Raw genomic sequence first — 15,409 nt, forward strand, 5'->3', positions numbered from 1 at the left:
AACTTAATTGCCAGGCTGATTTATGCTCAATTCTACTATGACAGAAAATTTTACAAACTGCGTATAAGGCAAAATAACATTCTGTATATAAAGAAATCGTGGACCTTATCATTACGAGATCAGAGGCTGAAAAACAAAGCATGAGAGTTGCTCCTCCTTTCTCTACACTGGTGATGTTCAGAGGCAGCCTGTTATTGGAGGTGTTAATTGGCAAATTCAGTACAAGTCAAGAGCATGTTCCCTGTCGTCCTCGCCCAGCAAGGCTAGGTCATTAAACCGAGAATGGATTCTTTCATGCTGCCTTAACCCTTGAATTGCAAGTTGCCATTCCGCAAACATCCCCATGCTCAATCCCACCCCCATGTGTCAAGAGGGAAAAAAACAACCTACACTGATTTAACAGAGACAATAAAATAACAGGAGGATGACATCTTGAGAGCCAGACTTTCAGTTGTACAGTTATTTCAAATTGGCAGCCAAATGTCTTCAAAAAGTTCAGAAGTTTACAAATACCCAACACTCCAACCCTCCCTAAAAAAAAGACAAAGAAAAAAAAAGTAGAACAAAAGCATCATCAAACTCTGCTGATCAGTGCTTTTGTGTTGTGTGTATTGAACGGACCTCTCAGCCGCCTGAAATGTGAGCCTCCTCTGGGGTTCCGGGTGCGATCTCACCACTGCCTCTGTCATCACTTGCTGTGACTGCCAAATCTCTGCTCCAGAAATCAGGGCTCTCAGACCAGCACTGAAACAAACACAATGGAGAGGGGCTGTTCTGAGACTTTGCACAGGCAGCGATGGCTTCAACACATTTAATCGAACACAAAGTCAGCTCCACCACTTCTGCACAGAGAGGACAAGGAGCCCAACGCATGGCAAGACAACTGTGAGGTGATACTCTCAGCTCGCAATGCCATGAGAGTTGGCAGTCTCTCATGCCATCGGTGACCAATGCACAGACAGTTGAATATGCTTCTCTCCTAAGTTGTTAATTATCTAAATGACATTGATGTGAAGAGGCCATTCCAGCCATGTGACCTTCATCCACTTGCTATCCCTCTGTTTTGTTTCATTTTGATTAAACCCTTTAACAATCTCTCCTTTTTTCCCCCACATGTATCATATCTTCTTGGCAAAGGCACGATCTAATAAACATTGTTTAAATATTTGAAAGAGTAATTGTGGAAAATAATGACTTAGTGGAATGGTGTCTCATTTGCCTATTGTCTACTGCAGTTATAATCCAATTACCAGCCAATACAAAATAAGGTATGTTTGTTTCAAAGAGTGGAAATCTTTTAATTACTGTTGTCATCTGGATATTATATTGTGTGCACTAATTGATATCAGTTTATGTCAGAAACCAAACATCCTTGTGGTGTCTAATGTAATACAAGAAGAGTAATTGTGAATATATTGTATACATTGTGCAAAAGAATGATGTAAGGAGTGACACAGAAAGCTAGAATACCTGTTTAATATTTATTCTCATTTAACAAAATAACTTAAAAGATAGTTTAAAAGATACATTTTCACAATTTGATTGAACATATCACTTAAACAGATTATTATTTTCACTCTGTATCTGATTGGAACAGCAGCTGTTGTCCAGGAGCCTATTACAATGTAGATATACAGAAATACATTTTTTTTTTGCACAACCAGATTATGGATTGTATATCTAACATTAGTGAATAAAAATAAAAAAAAAGTCAAAAACTCTAAACTAAATCTACAGATGGATCATCATTAGGCAGCCCTGTTTGTAGCCTTAATGTCACTCAGAACTCAGCTAAAAGGAAAGTAGCATATGGAATAACAAAATGTTTTTTTGCATTACAAAATTGCGTAACTTTAAACTGTCTGTATTTAGGCTGCAGTTATAATTTACATAGGTGTAAAACAAGCTTACAAAGTGAGTACTGAGTGCAGAGTAGCTTGTGTCAGCAACATGCTCACTAAGCAGATTTGGCTAACAAACAATCCTGCATGATGTTTGATGTATTATTGACCAGTTATTTCAGTCATGTAAATATATGGAAACTTTTTAGAAGTATTTGAGTACATGTTAGCATTTGTACTAGCGTGCCTGCTTTGTGCAGTGTTGCAGATTTTACATTACGGTTATTTATGCCTTTATCATTTTCACACAAGTCGTGCTGCTGGACATTTTTCATTTTAAGAGCAGTAGTCTGTTTACCAGTTTTTACTCCAACTTATTCCAAGCAAAACATCATCAGAGTGACTCCTTGCAATTTCCCCACTGTGGGACTAATAAAGGTTTCTTAATCTTCATTCAGTTTACTCAGGTAACACTTTTGTGTGAATGCTGCATTCATTCACAGTGTTCCTGGAATAGTAATGTGAGATAATGTTGAATCAAATAATATATAAGTGTATGTATGTTTTCTGTAATCAGTAGTGAAATACATTTTTAAAAACAATGCATCCCTGCATATGAACTAGCTTTAACCCAATTAGGGTCTCATTTAATTTTTCTCTATTTACTTTTCATAATTTTTATGTTATTCACTTTTTCATTGTCACTTTGTCACTAACAGACATTAAGTGCAGTCACTTTAACACTTATTTTTTTATAATTTTCTTCAGTCTTTTAATGAATTTCTCAGACGTATTACACCGTCTACTGACCTATGATTCTTCATAATGCACTTTTTTATCACTCAGTATCTTCTAAGACCCGAAAACATGGAACACTAATCAGTCTCTACATAGGACGCAGCAGTGGTCGAGTGCCAGCAGCTATACAGTGCATGAGTTTCCTCCCTCTCTTCACTTCTCGGAAATGACTGTAGTCCCCTGAAGCCAGTGACTTCCCTGTCTCCCCAAACTCTCTGCAGCACCGACTGGTGGTGCAGGAGCACTGCTGATTAGCATGCAGTAATGATGGTGAGCTGGGCTCCATTGTTCCAACACCTCCCCTCTCCTCCGCACCAATCTGTCACCATTCAGTGGGCTAGAGCTGCCTCAAATGCTTCTCTCCACAAATGAGATGGATAATTAGTTGCCCCTCACGAATGCTGCACTCTTCTCACCCCTGATTGCTTTCACCTTCTTGCTCCTGGCAATTTTGACACCTTGTAATCAGCCTGCTACTTCTCCGTCTCAATCCATATCCTTCTCCCCTTTTTTTTATCCTCTTTCATTTTTTATAGCTCTTAAATCTATTTCAAATCTACAAGTTCTTGTAGCAAATGTCCCTAGGAGAAAGATGGATCTTCTGTTTGGCCAGAAATGGTGGCGATGACAATGCCTCAGAGCTAGAGAGGACATTTTTTTTCAAACAGTTCACATAACTGTATAACCACACAAGTGAGTAAATACAGTGTACGGAAATACACACATAAAAATACTAGCTGTCAGTACGAGTTTCCTCTTCCAAATAACAATGAATGACAACATAATTATGAGCAAGCAGCTGTTCATGATCCCAGAGAGAAAAGCATGCAGGCTGCACAATGTTCTGCGGTTCACAGATTAACCAGAGAGGATCATTAGGGATATGTATTTGCCAAAAAAAATCGGAATAAATTCTCCCCTCAGTGATTATGATGTGATGTGAAATGTAGAATTATGTGATTTATGTCACTCCAAAATAAACAAGCATTATGTTTGACACATTACATTGGATCAATATGTAATAATCACCTTTGTATGTATACCAACTGGCACATGTTTTCACTCGTTTCCTCTGTGATATGTTTGAGTAGAGCTCTTCTATGTTAGTCTAATGACTCATTAGTTGTGAGTAGCTGAAAGCATCATAACATTGTATTTTTACAGCCTTTTGGGCTATTTATGAAACACAGCAAAAAGCTCGGCAGGACATGTTATTTAAGGTTGAAGTAACAAATCAATCGGTGTATTAGGGTTTTTGATTATTAGACTTATAACACTCAGCATTTGTAAAAGGAAAAAAAATGTTGTTTGCAGTCTTCACACCAGCTCATCTACTCAGCACAAAGTGTTACCAGCCCAAAGCTGAAGGTCTGCAAGGGCCTCACTGCACAACAAAGTGTTCCAACACGCAGCGTCCCCGTTTCCTCAAACATCGTCACGCGGAACACTGAGAATCAGTGCAAATTGTCACGAATGTGTGAATACATGCTGAAGAAGCATAAGTAGATACCGCTGTTTAAAAAAGACTGGGGTTTTTGCCTTATGACAGGTATACTGTGAAACATTTCACATTTCATAAAGGTTCTTTATGCAGTAGGTTGTACAGTGTAGCCCACAATGTCATTTAAGACTGGCACACCTACTCTTATTACCCTTATTACTCTGAGTAGCATAATTGTATTGAGGAAAGAAATACACATGCCTTCATAAATACAGTTAAATATTGCCTACAATGCAGCGATCACTATCAACATCTAATTGAGCAGTGAGCGCCTATGTAGACAATCTTAATGAACACATGGTGTGCTAACTTTTAAAGTGATTTTAAAAGTTGGAAATATCTCCACACTGAGAGCGACACACAGCTGCTTCAAATTATTCTGGCACAACAATGGCAACTCACCTGAAATTGGTGCTAATCACAGCATGTCCACCATTGTAGAGAAGCCTAATTGGTCGATGTTTGATGCATGTTGCTGGCATTTCTGCATGCAACATATGGTTGTTCTGTGAGATGAAAAAAAAATCCCAAAGCCAACATAAAAAAGTGGGAGGCAAATGTGTCTTATATCAGCAGATTATCACAAATTTCCATTTATAAAGCAACAGTTAAAGATGCCTCTTTAAAGGGAAGCTGTTTAAAATTATATTTTGAAAAGAGAAATGTATATAAACACGTTAAAGAAACAAAGTTAATAAATACAAATTAGTATTAGTCTGCCTCATGTGGGGATACATTCACTGGCAGCCTGTTTTATATTTGCATGTTGAAAACAAATAACTGAAAGAGTAAATGTTGCTTTATTATATACTGTAAGCATCCATGTAAAATCTTAGCGTGATATTAGAAAAATATAATGGGAAAGAGAAGGTACCATTCAATTCTTCAGTATTAAATAAATGATTCAAGTCTTATTGCAGTGTCATTTCAAATCTGGTACAGCGCCTATACTTCACGGCAGGCAGGACGAGACCATGAAAACAGTAAAAAAAAAAAAGTCTTGAAGTAGTTCCGGCCTTTGCGGCCCTACCGGCCTCTGCATCCACTGTCAATTGTCGGCTTCATTCTTAGGAGAGAAATGTGAGTACAGGTGGCTGTTCATTCGGTCCTGAGGAACCACAGCATGGCAGAAAGCGCATTTATCAGGGCCGCTGCTCTGAGGCGTTGCCAGCTCTGTCCCCACGTCAACTGCATCAAACGGCTCAGGGCTCCAGAGAGGCTGCAGAGCGGGATGAACCAAAGACAACAATGTATTATTTATGCTCTAAATAATCCTTACACTCACTCTATTAAAGTATACTGGACCACTTGGCCTTAAAGATGCAGCATCTGTTGCTTTAGAGAATACAAGTAGATGTCCTGTGTCAACCATGCAGTCTTAACAAATACTCAGCAGCCACAAAGGCAGGTCTCCAGTGTTTAATTATCTCACTATTTATGTGTTCATCTCAACTATCAAAACAGCTTTTATAACTGCGCGGCTTGGTGGAATCCAGGGATCGAAACATATAATGAAAAACTGGACCAGCTTTTTGATCTTGCTGCACGTCATTCACAATTTTTTTTATTATCAGCAATAAAATCCCACTTAACCATCATACTTGTTTCATCAGATTCAGACGCAGTAATTTGCTTCCATCTGGCTCACACTTTCCAGCAAAGATGCCAAATATAACCAGAGCATCCATGCTTAAGTAAAAAAAGACTCCGCACACATTACACAGTAATACGTTTCAAGTTTAGCCAAGGGGATATTTTTGGACTTCACACTGTTTCACTCCTCCATTAGCAAAGACCAATCAGAAACTGATAATTTGCTACTAGTTTTCTCAGACCTTCTCCTGTGATTCTCACCTGCTGGGGTCCCCGCACGCTCTCCTGGGAGAGCGAAGATGATGTTGAGTGGGAGGGGGATGGAGGGTAGACAAAAGGCATGGGCAGTTCCACGGGCTCCTCCTCTGGCAGCGTGGAAGAGATGCTGCCGAGAGGCCGCTTCATGGGCATGGTCAGGCTGATGTGTCTCTCTGGAGCACTGTTCAGGAACTCATATTCACTGTCCGCAGAGGGCGGGAATTTTACACTGAGTTTGCTGAGAGAGTCTACCAAGTCCCTGTCCTCCTGGCTGGCACCGCGGGACGCCAGGGATGCGGGTGGGAGCGGGATGTCCACCGCTGACCTTAGAGCCGAGGAAAAGGGCGTCTCTGCCTCTGCCGTACGGTCCGTGCACTGGATGGGCATGGAGAACCGCTGATCTGTCAGACAGGAAAAAAACACCAGATTTTACTGAAGTGTTCCAGGTTTAACTTTGAAACATCTGTGCTGAATCTACACAATATTTAATTAAAATATACAAAAGTAAATTCGATAGGTATAACATAAAATATTTCTACTGTATTACATTACTCAATAAACAACTAATTATACAGGTACTCCAATCAAAGATTAATTTACACATTTATCTGTGAAATGTGTTTATCTATATTATTTTCCATGACGGCCTGCTATGGTTCAAAAGGGCTAACAAATAGCGTGTGTGTCTATATATATATGTCTAACAATTAAACTAATGTTATCGTGATATTCACAAAAACCTTGTACATGTGAAAAATATTACCATTTGATGTATCACTTCCTCCATGGAATCTTTTGAGGTGATCTTTCTGTCTTCTGGTTAGAGACCGAATCTGTCGGAATTTGCCTTGAATTGCTTCGAATGCTTCCACCATGTCCTGACTAACACAGAAATAAATTTAAAAAGAAAGGTTAAGGTAACAATACCCATTCCCTTAACTGTAATGTCCATGTTTTTTAATTATTTTTTGTTTTGTTTTTAAAAAAGGAAGCCTTGCAAAGTGAGACACATACTAATCAACGCTGGTGCTGACTGGCAAATTAGGAGCAACGGCAACAGTGCTCATATTCTCCTGAAAAAAAGACACATTAAATTTATAGCCATCATTAGCAACAATTAACCAAGGGCATATTGTTGATACATCTTGCAGTTGTATTTATGCATCACAGATTTATAAAATGTTTCCTGGTTGTGAACGGTAAAGCCCAAGCTGCTCTCCTGTGTGGGGATGTTATCCTCTAGCACCATCTGGTGAAGTTAAAGTGGATACACCGTGAAACAAGAGGGTGGATAGAGTGGCAGCTATAACACAGGCCGAAATCATTTGCAAATAGCATTGCTGACATTATAAAAGCATTTGGACATATTGTTGTATGCTTTAGAGCTGCTTAAAGATAAACACAGAGTCAAATGTGCCTGTGCTATACAGCCAGAGAGGTGCTGTGTGACCTGGCGACAGTTGCAGAGATGATACTCAAATGTTGTCTGATAGACATTTAATGAAGTTTCATAGCATGAGCATGATGTCTGACATCATTTTATATCAACTCTGATGCAACAAAATTTAGCAGAAGTGTCAGCTGCGTCTATGTATGTGAGAGGAAGCTGCATGTACACACATCCACAATTTCATGAAGAGCAGCCTGGTTGGGTGCCATCATACTGCAGTTTACTCATAGGACATACGCATGTTATATAACCATGAGCATTACATACCGGGTACTGTGTTTTCCTATAAGTGCTGGCATCATGGAGATGGTTGCAAGGCTCACATTTCATCTCTCCTAAGAATCCAAAGCAGCTTGTTCAAGTGGCAGATATATGTCACACGAAGCAGAAGCCATTGTACATTTCAATGTCCAGAATGTAAACGTGACCATGTCAGCATCCCCAGTGAGAGAGATCGCACATCTCACTAACCTGATGATTGCCTTGTTGCTGACAACTTAGCTTCAAGCTCTGAAATCAATTGCTGCTGGTCTTCTATCTGCTTCTGAAGTCCTTGAGTGTATCGCTCATAATATTCAGTCTGTAGAAAGGAGGTTTGTTAGTTTTCCTGGAAACAATTCATCCAAATTGGTCTGCGTGGGTCACAGGTAATTATGTTATTTAACCAGTATAAATAGAGTAAACATGCTGTAAGCTGCTCTAACACACATTATTTGTGTTAAAAGTTGTTCTCCTTATTACCATTTGCTGCAGCTCTTTTTTAGCATTATCCTTCTCGATGGAGACCTGGCGATACGCTTCGAAAGCTTTGTTGAGCTGGTCTCCGATGTTCCTTTCCATGCCTTGTGCTCCACAACCATCACGGACACAGCAGACATGAGCCCTGCGAGGTGGACGACATCACAAACATTAAAAGCGTCCTTGCTTACAGGCACAGACATAATGATATTTCTGTTCATTTCATAATGTCCCTACAAACAGTTGCCAAATTGATCTTCACACACTTAAAAGTGATACTCAAACAAATGCTTAAAAGTCTCACTTAACTAGTTTAACTCAGCTGCCGATGCACTGGCAAAATTGAGTAAACAGTTATCATAATATCTGCTTATTACCAAAGACAGATCCTGTAGAAACTGTGCTCATATTTTTAAAGATGAATGCCATGATCTGTTAGAAATTAAATAAGCAATGAAGCTATTTATAAGTAATGACAAATAATTTAGCCAATGCAAGTGCATGTATAATGACACATGTCTTTTCCCTATTAGTTCAAATGTTAAAAAAAGAAGTAAAGTATAAAGCTACTATTAAACATCTAGAGCTCCACTCTCGGTGTTGTAATACTTTCGAGTGTAGCTTCATAATAACAGCCATAGTAACACAGTTACCTGTCAGTAATACACACAGCAGCTGCTACAGGATGAGGAGTTTGGTCCACAGTCTGACACCAGTGTTGAAGCCTACTTTTTAAAAAGTCTCTTTTACACACAGTTCCGTATTCTTTTGGCTGTTAACTGGCTGGTTAGCCTTAGCTTCATTCAGCCGGTGTGTTGGATAAAAGCGTCGGAGCACAGAAGAAGTCGGCGGATCAGTTTACCTCTCAGCCAGCCTCAGTGTCCTCTTACCTTCATTCGAGTAACTGTTAAAGTCGATATGATTGTTGTGACCCCACCGCAGCCTTCGTCGCCTAATCTTCAGATGCAAAGTTACGAAGCGCTGTGGAGAGGATATGGCAATGTATGTTCTAACATAGCCTAGTTGAGTTGGGAACTTCCCTCGGGGAATCCCCCTGCCCTGTAGACTTCCGCCTTTACTGCGAACTGGCCAATCAGCGCGCAGCTCGGAGGAGCACAGGGCGGTTAGATGGTTGAGGGTTCTTCCAGCCGACGCGTCTGCAAACCTACCGCTGTGCATGTGAAAACTGTCCCCAAACATAACTTAGGCTGTGCTCATTTTACTTTCCAGCATTTACTTTCTGACATTACTGAGTATTCAGCAAGTTGAAAGATCAGAGCCTCGTTTGCTGTATATAAAGAAGCAACTGAACTGAGCTGAGAAAAACCTGTGTTGTCACTAGTGCACAGTATGAGAGGAGGGCCTGTAAACATGACAAGAGCTCAAAACAAACGGTCCACCATTAATTAATAGTTCCCAGTCCCTGAACAGGTGTGCAATTAATTAAATGATATATTGCATGTTTCAGCTTTGGACACAGAGACAGGCATTACATCAGGATTTTACACAAACAATCCAGCCTTTGTAATATGTTATGCATGCAGCAGTTGCATGGCATAACATTAAAGAAATGAGGATGCTTTAAAATATCAACATAAGGGAAGGAACAGAGTAAATAACTGCCTCATTGGTGTCAAACCTCCAGATGAAACCATTTTACTTCAGTTATGTTTTGATGCTGTAATCTGATCCCTCGGTCATTAGGAAACACTCTTGTGGGCCTGTAGATTGTCTCTGTGTTTTCTTGGGTTAATAATCCTAAACTTGGCAATCTTTTATCAACAAGTCCAGTTTATTTTCTAGTTATATATATGAAATGCTAGACACTGTTGATTCCTGAATCAATGAATAAACAATATCTAAATATGCTAGAATACTTCAATGTTGACCAACTGGACTTATGACTAATCTGCTCAACTAATGCTTTGGCATGTCTCCAAACACCTACTGTTTTGTGCAAAGGTATGGCTGCACACGACTTCCTGGTTATATTTATTACAAAAGAAACATAATACTAACTGAACTAAAGGAATGACCAGTAGGTGGCAGCTAAGAGTAACCTTTTGAGATCAAGTGTGCCCTTTAGGTCTTTCAGTGACATTGGTGTTCTGTCCATAATGGTGGTGTACAATAAGTATGTGGACAGGGAGCATGCCACCCAGACAAACTTTAAAAATACACCAGGAGAAATTTAAAAGTTCATGGCCTGAGGTAGAAGGCAAGTTCTACTGCTCACCTTACATCTAGGCAGTTCAGCTCCAGCTCTGAGTGGTTATAACAAAATGTTTGAAGTCAATAACTTAATCTTTTTTAGATGATTGAAAAATGCATGTCAGCATTGTCTTAGAAAATTGATATCAGCCTATGTGCAGTTCACCCCTACCACAGTTACCCAAGGAGGTCAGTGAGGACATGGTGGCAAACCTTGGGGGAGGGTGCTCCTTACAGCATCCTGAATTTAACTGACCTAGTTGGTGAGATCAAAGTTCAATAAAAGAGGGATTTACTGTGCGCACATCTCCTGAAGTAGCTCACTCACTTATCAATAACACTTAGTAGATGCATGTCAATAGGCCTTGAATTATTTTGTAAGGCTCATTACGCAGGTTTAGGACACACCCTGTTATCTGTAATGTGCATGGCCAGATGCCTGAATAAGTGCATGAGCATTGTCAGAATCAGTGTGACCTTCAAGTGACCCATCCATCACAGCGGGGCAGTAAACAGGCTTCTCACAGGGTCATTTTCCTGAGTCCTTTTACTGAGGTTGTCATCTCTGACCCTCACTGACATTCCAACCTCAACCTCTGCTCCTGCTGAAATCTCTTAACAGACCCAGACTGCCACAAAAAACCCAATTCATAACTCTTAGCTTCCTCTAAGAGAAGCCATCTTATAGCTTTCACATGTGTTTTTTCATTGCTGCTTTGAACTCCTGACAATGTGACATAACCCCTGTCTTGTGGTTCTGGTAAAGAAAGATGTCACTGAGACTGTGGTATACTGATAAACAGTGATATTACTACTTAAGTGAAATGTGTGAGTCATTCCGATGACCACACAATCATACGCCTCAAGTACCATTCTCTCTTTCTTTTAGTCCACAATTCTTCCTTTGTTTACATTTCCTGAGGAGGAAATTGTATTACTCGCCTGACTATTCAGGAGATTATATGTTACCAAAAAATTCATCCGAAAATAAGATTAAAAACGGGACCATTTATGCAACGCTTTCTTTATTAACTCATGCCTATCTGAATGGGAGCAGACCACACAAAGGTTTGGAATAGTAAAAAACATGATGAGACCGTAATGAATATATTTCAAATCTATTTGATGTTCTGTTTCCTCACTATGTGTGACCTATAAGGTATAATTACCCCCATCATTCATTACTGTTACCCAGGCACATAGATTTGAGGGCATGTGTATATGCATCTCCTGCATCGTGAGACCACAATACATTTACTCTTCACTAGCACACACTACTGAAAGAGAAGGCAGCTGTGTTTTTCATTATAACCTATTGTTACCTTGAATGTCTGTAAGATGCAACAGTTTTAGCAGACATGTATGCTCAATGCATGGCATAAAGTGAGAAAAGAGAGATGTTTTCCTGTTGAGAAATGGATCTCCCAAAGCTATTTTGGTCTAATACCATAACCTCACCACTTACAAAGGGGCATGAGCGGTGCAGAGAGAACTCATAAATTTAAGCAGAAATGATCTCTGGGGAGATGTGGTGTCCTTCTTCAGCATCACTGAGGTATATGGATTTTTTGCCCTTTGTCCACTATAGGACGATGGTGGATGTGGTTCACTGAATTATATATATGCTTGCAATTAGCAGGATGAGTGCTTGTAGGCATGATACTGTGGTGCATCAACTGATGTAATCATCTAACATTTTTTCATTTCATTTCCTAAGCAGAAAATGCCATTGTCCTTTGTAATATGTAACAGATACTGAGCTTGATGTTGTGGGGTGGGCCCTATTCTAAATACACAACACATTGGAGCCTGGCTCAACCATAAATCTCAAGCCAATTCAGGGTCCATCCATGTTTCCTCCTCATGTCTAGCAAAATAAACAATGTGCTGTAGGTCTGCAGAAACCTGAGATCAGACCCAGGCCAGTACTGAGAACTCTGGCATGCAGGGGGGAGGAAGGGATAGGAGGAATGTAGGAGAGTGAACACACAGATCAGGTTTCAGGAGCCCGAAGGGAGGTGAAGGAGAATGAAAAAGAAACCTGCCATCAAGATGCACAAGTAGAAAAATAAAAAACACCAAAATGCTATTATAATGACACCATTTATCTATTATTTTTTTGCATAGTGTGAATAGCCAAAACAATGTGTTGTTTTTTCCTGAAACATGTGAAAACAGTGGTGTGAGACATCAGAGCTGAGCCACTCTCTATCAGAAGCTAAAGCTGCAGACAATACTGTTTTAGTTGAGGCTCAGGCCTGAGGGGTTTCCTGCTATTTGAAGAGGGTGGGGTGACGATGAATATGTTTCAGATCTGTGAGAAAATGCTGTAATTCTAAGAAGCTTACATAAGTAGTCATTTTTGTTTCAAAATGTTCTTTAAGCTGTACTGGATGTTAAAAGTACTGTTGTATTCTTAAACTACCCAGCAGACCACATATCTGCTGATGTGTTCAATCACAAGTATTTGTACTGTGACCCACTGCAACCTAGAGATGTCTTAACAATACTACACTGCAAGCAGGCTTAGAGTTTCCTGATTGATAACAAGAGGAAGTTCTCTCCCTGTCCCTGCTTGCATATAAGAGCTAAACCACAAAACATCACACTGAACATGTAGTTTGCATTGCAGGCAAGATAACGAGCATGAGCCAAACTAATTCTGTCATCCCTGAGTCAGTTTAACCCATGTTTGCTCCTTTTACTCAAAATCCACATTATTAATGCAGCACTTGCACAGCAGGTACATTGATTTCTAATTTGTCAGCATAAGGCATTTCAGATCAATAGTTGTGTGGAAAAGGACAGACACAGTGTTGTACAGTTCCTACACAGGGTGAGGTTTGGCTCATATGGATAGTAATATTTGAATAGCAAACATGGTCATTATGGGACAAGAGAGCAATAGCTTTTAGAGAGCTATGAATACACTGAGAACCTGCAGTAACAGTAAACATTGTTCTTAGGCAGCTAGTTATCGGCTAAAGAAACTGACTTAATATAAAAGTCCTATAGTGAGTAGACCTGTTATCTCACATTGTTATGTAAAATATTACAAAACATCTGTGCAAATGGAAAAAGCTAAAGAACTGAAAGGCTATATGAGGTTAAAAAGGGCTAGGAAAGTCCCTGGCTGACCTGCAGCACACATAAAGAGCCCTCTAGTGCTCCTCATTACTTAAGCTCATGAAAATTTGATCAGCTCCAGACAATTTCTATGAGCAACAGAAAACACAGTATGCATTTACGCAGCCAGTTAGTCTGCAAATATGCTCTTTAGTTTATTAGCAGATCACCAACATCTCTTATTAAACAAAGGGATGGGTAAAGTACTTACTATGGAATCACATAAACATCATATAGAAAATGAGTGCATGAAAAGTGAAAATGCAGGCTCTCAGAAATCAGTTGGTTTTTAGGGGGATTTCTGATGTTGTCTCGAACAAGAGTCCCCAAAGCTAGAGAGCAAAGCACTCCTAATGTTATCCTATGAATTTGCAGTCTTCATTTACTCACATGATTTGTTAATGTAAATATGTTCAAATATTTAAAGAAAAACTCTCATCAAAGTAGTGTTAGCTGACACTAGGCTGGCTCCACCAGAGTAAACTTTAAATCATTGTCAATGTGAATGCATTAACTGCTGTGGGGAGAGTGTGGACAATAGCATTATGCTGAGGCTGAACAGCACCATACAATGTTTACAATAAAATTTGAAGAGTTGCCTGGCAGCAGAAAGTACACAATGAAACAGCTCAGTGGCGCTGCTCTTTATGTCATGTCTTTCTGTCAGGCCTGAAAGCACTGCCTTTGTACACATACTACTCTTACAGGACATTTGACATGAGCAAATTAGAGGACAAGCTCTACAATTAAACCATTAATCCCTCTAATAACGCCATATAAAATGTAAGGAATCAGTAAAATGTGTTTTCATAAGCAATGACCTGATTTATATCTTATTATTTCTAAGGATCCAGTAATAGAGATTATCTGGTCATTCTAAATATCTTACTGTATAATCAATTTAACCGCAGTGTATGAAACATTTCTTAGTCAGTAAAAATGTATTCATTATTCCTCTGAACCAGTAATATGATTCATTCATTTCTGGATAACCGAGCAAAGTTTTTATGAGCACCACCCCTACACTGGCACTGCAATTAAAGACCGCTGAATGTGGCTGTTTTAGTGTGGGACAGACACATGCAGACACACACACACACCCACACCCACAAAGGCACTCACACATACTTTTTTGTGACTAATTTACAGTCAAGAGTCAGGGGAAATGAATCTTCTGCTGCCAAAAAGGGATAACACACCCCAACTCAACCCTTTTCATCCAGGCAGGAAGGTACAGAGCTGTTACTAACAGCTTCCTGGAGCTGCTAAAACTCCGTGCAATGTTGATTGTGGCAGTGCCACTTCTCAGGAATCTAACACGGATAGGAAGTGAGGACAAATGTCTCTCTCAGTCTTTCACAGATTGAGCTGTGAGCTGGTCTTGCTGTTATAACTTGTGAGAACTAAATAGAGAGCTGTGCTTCTTTCTGTATACCTCAGAATTGTTTGAGAACTCAGAATTGAATTGAGTCTGTGGTTATTAGTTCAGAGCAGAGTGAATAGCCAAGTAGCACAATGTCCTAAAATAACCTCACTTATTCCCCTCGGAAATACCCAGTGTGTGTGTGTGAGAAACAGAGATCTTGCGTCTTTGTGTGTATGCGTTTATGTCTTAGTGTAATCTAGCGAATTGCATCAATCTGTGCATGTTTGCATGTGTTTTAGTGTTCTTGCATGTGCAGCCTAAGCCTGCACTAGAATGAATGGAGACCTCTTTTATGGGAATAACATGTATCTGTGTGTTCAACAAGTCACACGTTCATACAATGCTTTGATTAAAATACTGTAGGTTCACATTGAGGTAAAAAGTCTGACCTGTGATTTATGTGAGTGTTATTTTAGTGCTATATAAACACAGGATTCAGAGATAACCTTTCCTTTCACTGTTTCTTA

General features: G+C 39.6%; 1 protein-coding gene across 2 annotated transcripts; it reads right to left on the reverse strand.

The window, feature by feature from the left end:
* Positions 1-3,874: 3,874 nt before the first annotated feature.
* On the reverse strand, positions 3,875-9,241 carry tank (TRAF family member-associated NFKB activator). Of its 2 annotated transcripts, none has more exons than XM_028394438.1 (8): positions 8,833-9,241; positions 8,183-8,324; positions 7,913-8,021; positions 7,709-7,776; positions 7,006-7,064; positions 6,755-6,873; positions 5,995-6,392; positions 3,875-5,359 (listed from the first exon to the last, which is right to left on the reverse strand). In XM_028394438.1, exons 2-8 carry the CDS (start codon positions 8,279-8,281, stop codon positions 5,189-5,191), a joined length of 1,023 nt encoding a protein of 340 aa, XP_028250239.1. In that variant the 5' UTR covers positions 8,282-8,324; positions 8,833-9,241; the 3' UTR covers positions 3,875-5,188. The 2 variants fall into 2 exon arrangements, with proteins under 2 accessions (XP_028250239.1, XP_028250238.1); XM_028394437.1 differs by having other exon boundaries at positions 3,876-5,359; positions 9,070-9,241.
* Between the last annotated feature and the right edge of the window lie 6,168 nt (positions 9,242-15,409).

This window comes from Parambassis ranga, chromosome 21, assembly GCF_900634625.1.
Source record: "Parambassis ranga chromosome 21, fParRan2.1, whole genome shotgun sequence".
Classification (NCBI taxonomy): domain Eukaryota; kingdom Metazoa; phylum Chordata; class Actinopteri; family Ambassidae; genus Parambassis; species Parambassis ranga.

What these genes read in the sequence shown, in the direction of transcription:
- tank (XM_028394438.1), bottom strand. Translation starts at nt 8,281, where the DNA reads ATGGAAAGGAACATCGGAGACCAGCTCAACAAAGCTTTCGAAGCGTAT. An exon ending in AAAAAGAGCTGCAGCAAATG is followed by an intron (nt 8,022 to 8,182) that starts GTAATAAGGAGA and finishes TCCTTTCTACAG; the next exon opens with ACTGAATATTATGAGCGATA. An exon ending in AGGAAGTGATACATCAAATG is followed by an intron (nt 6,393 to 6,754) that starts GTAATATTTTTC and finishes CCTGTCTGACAG; the next exon opens with ATCAGCGGTTCTCCATGCCC.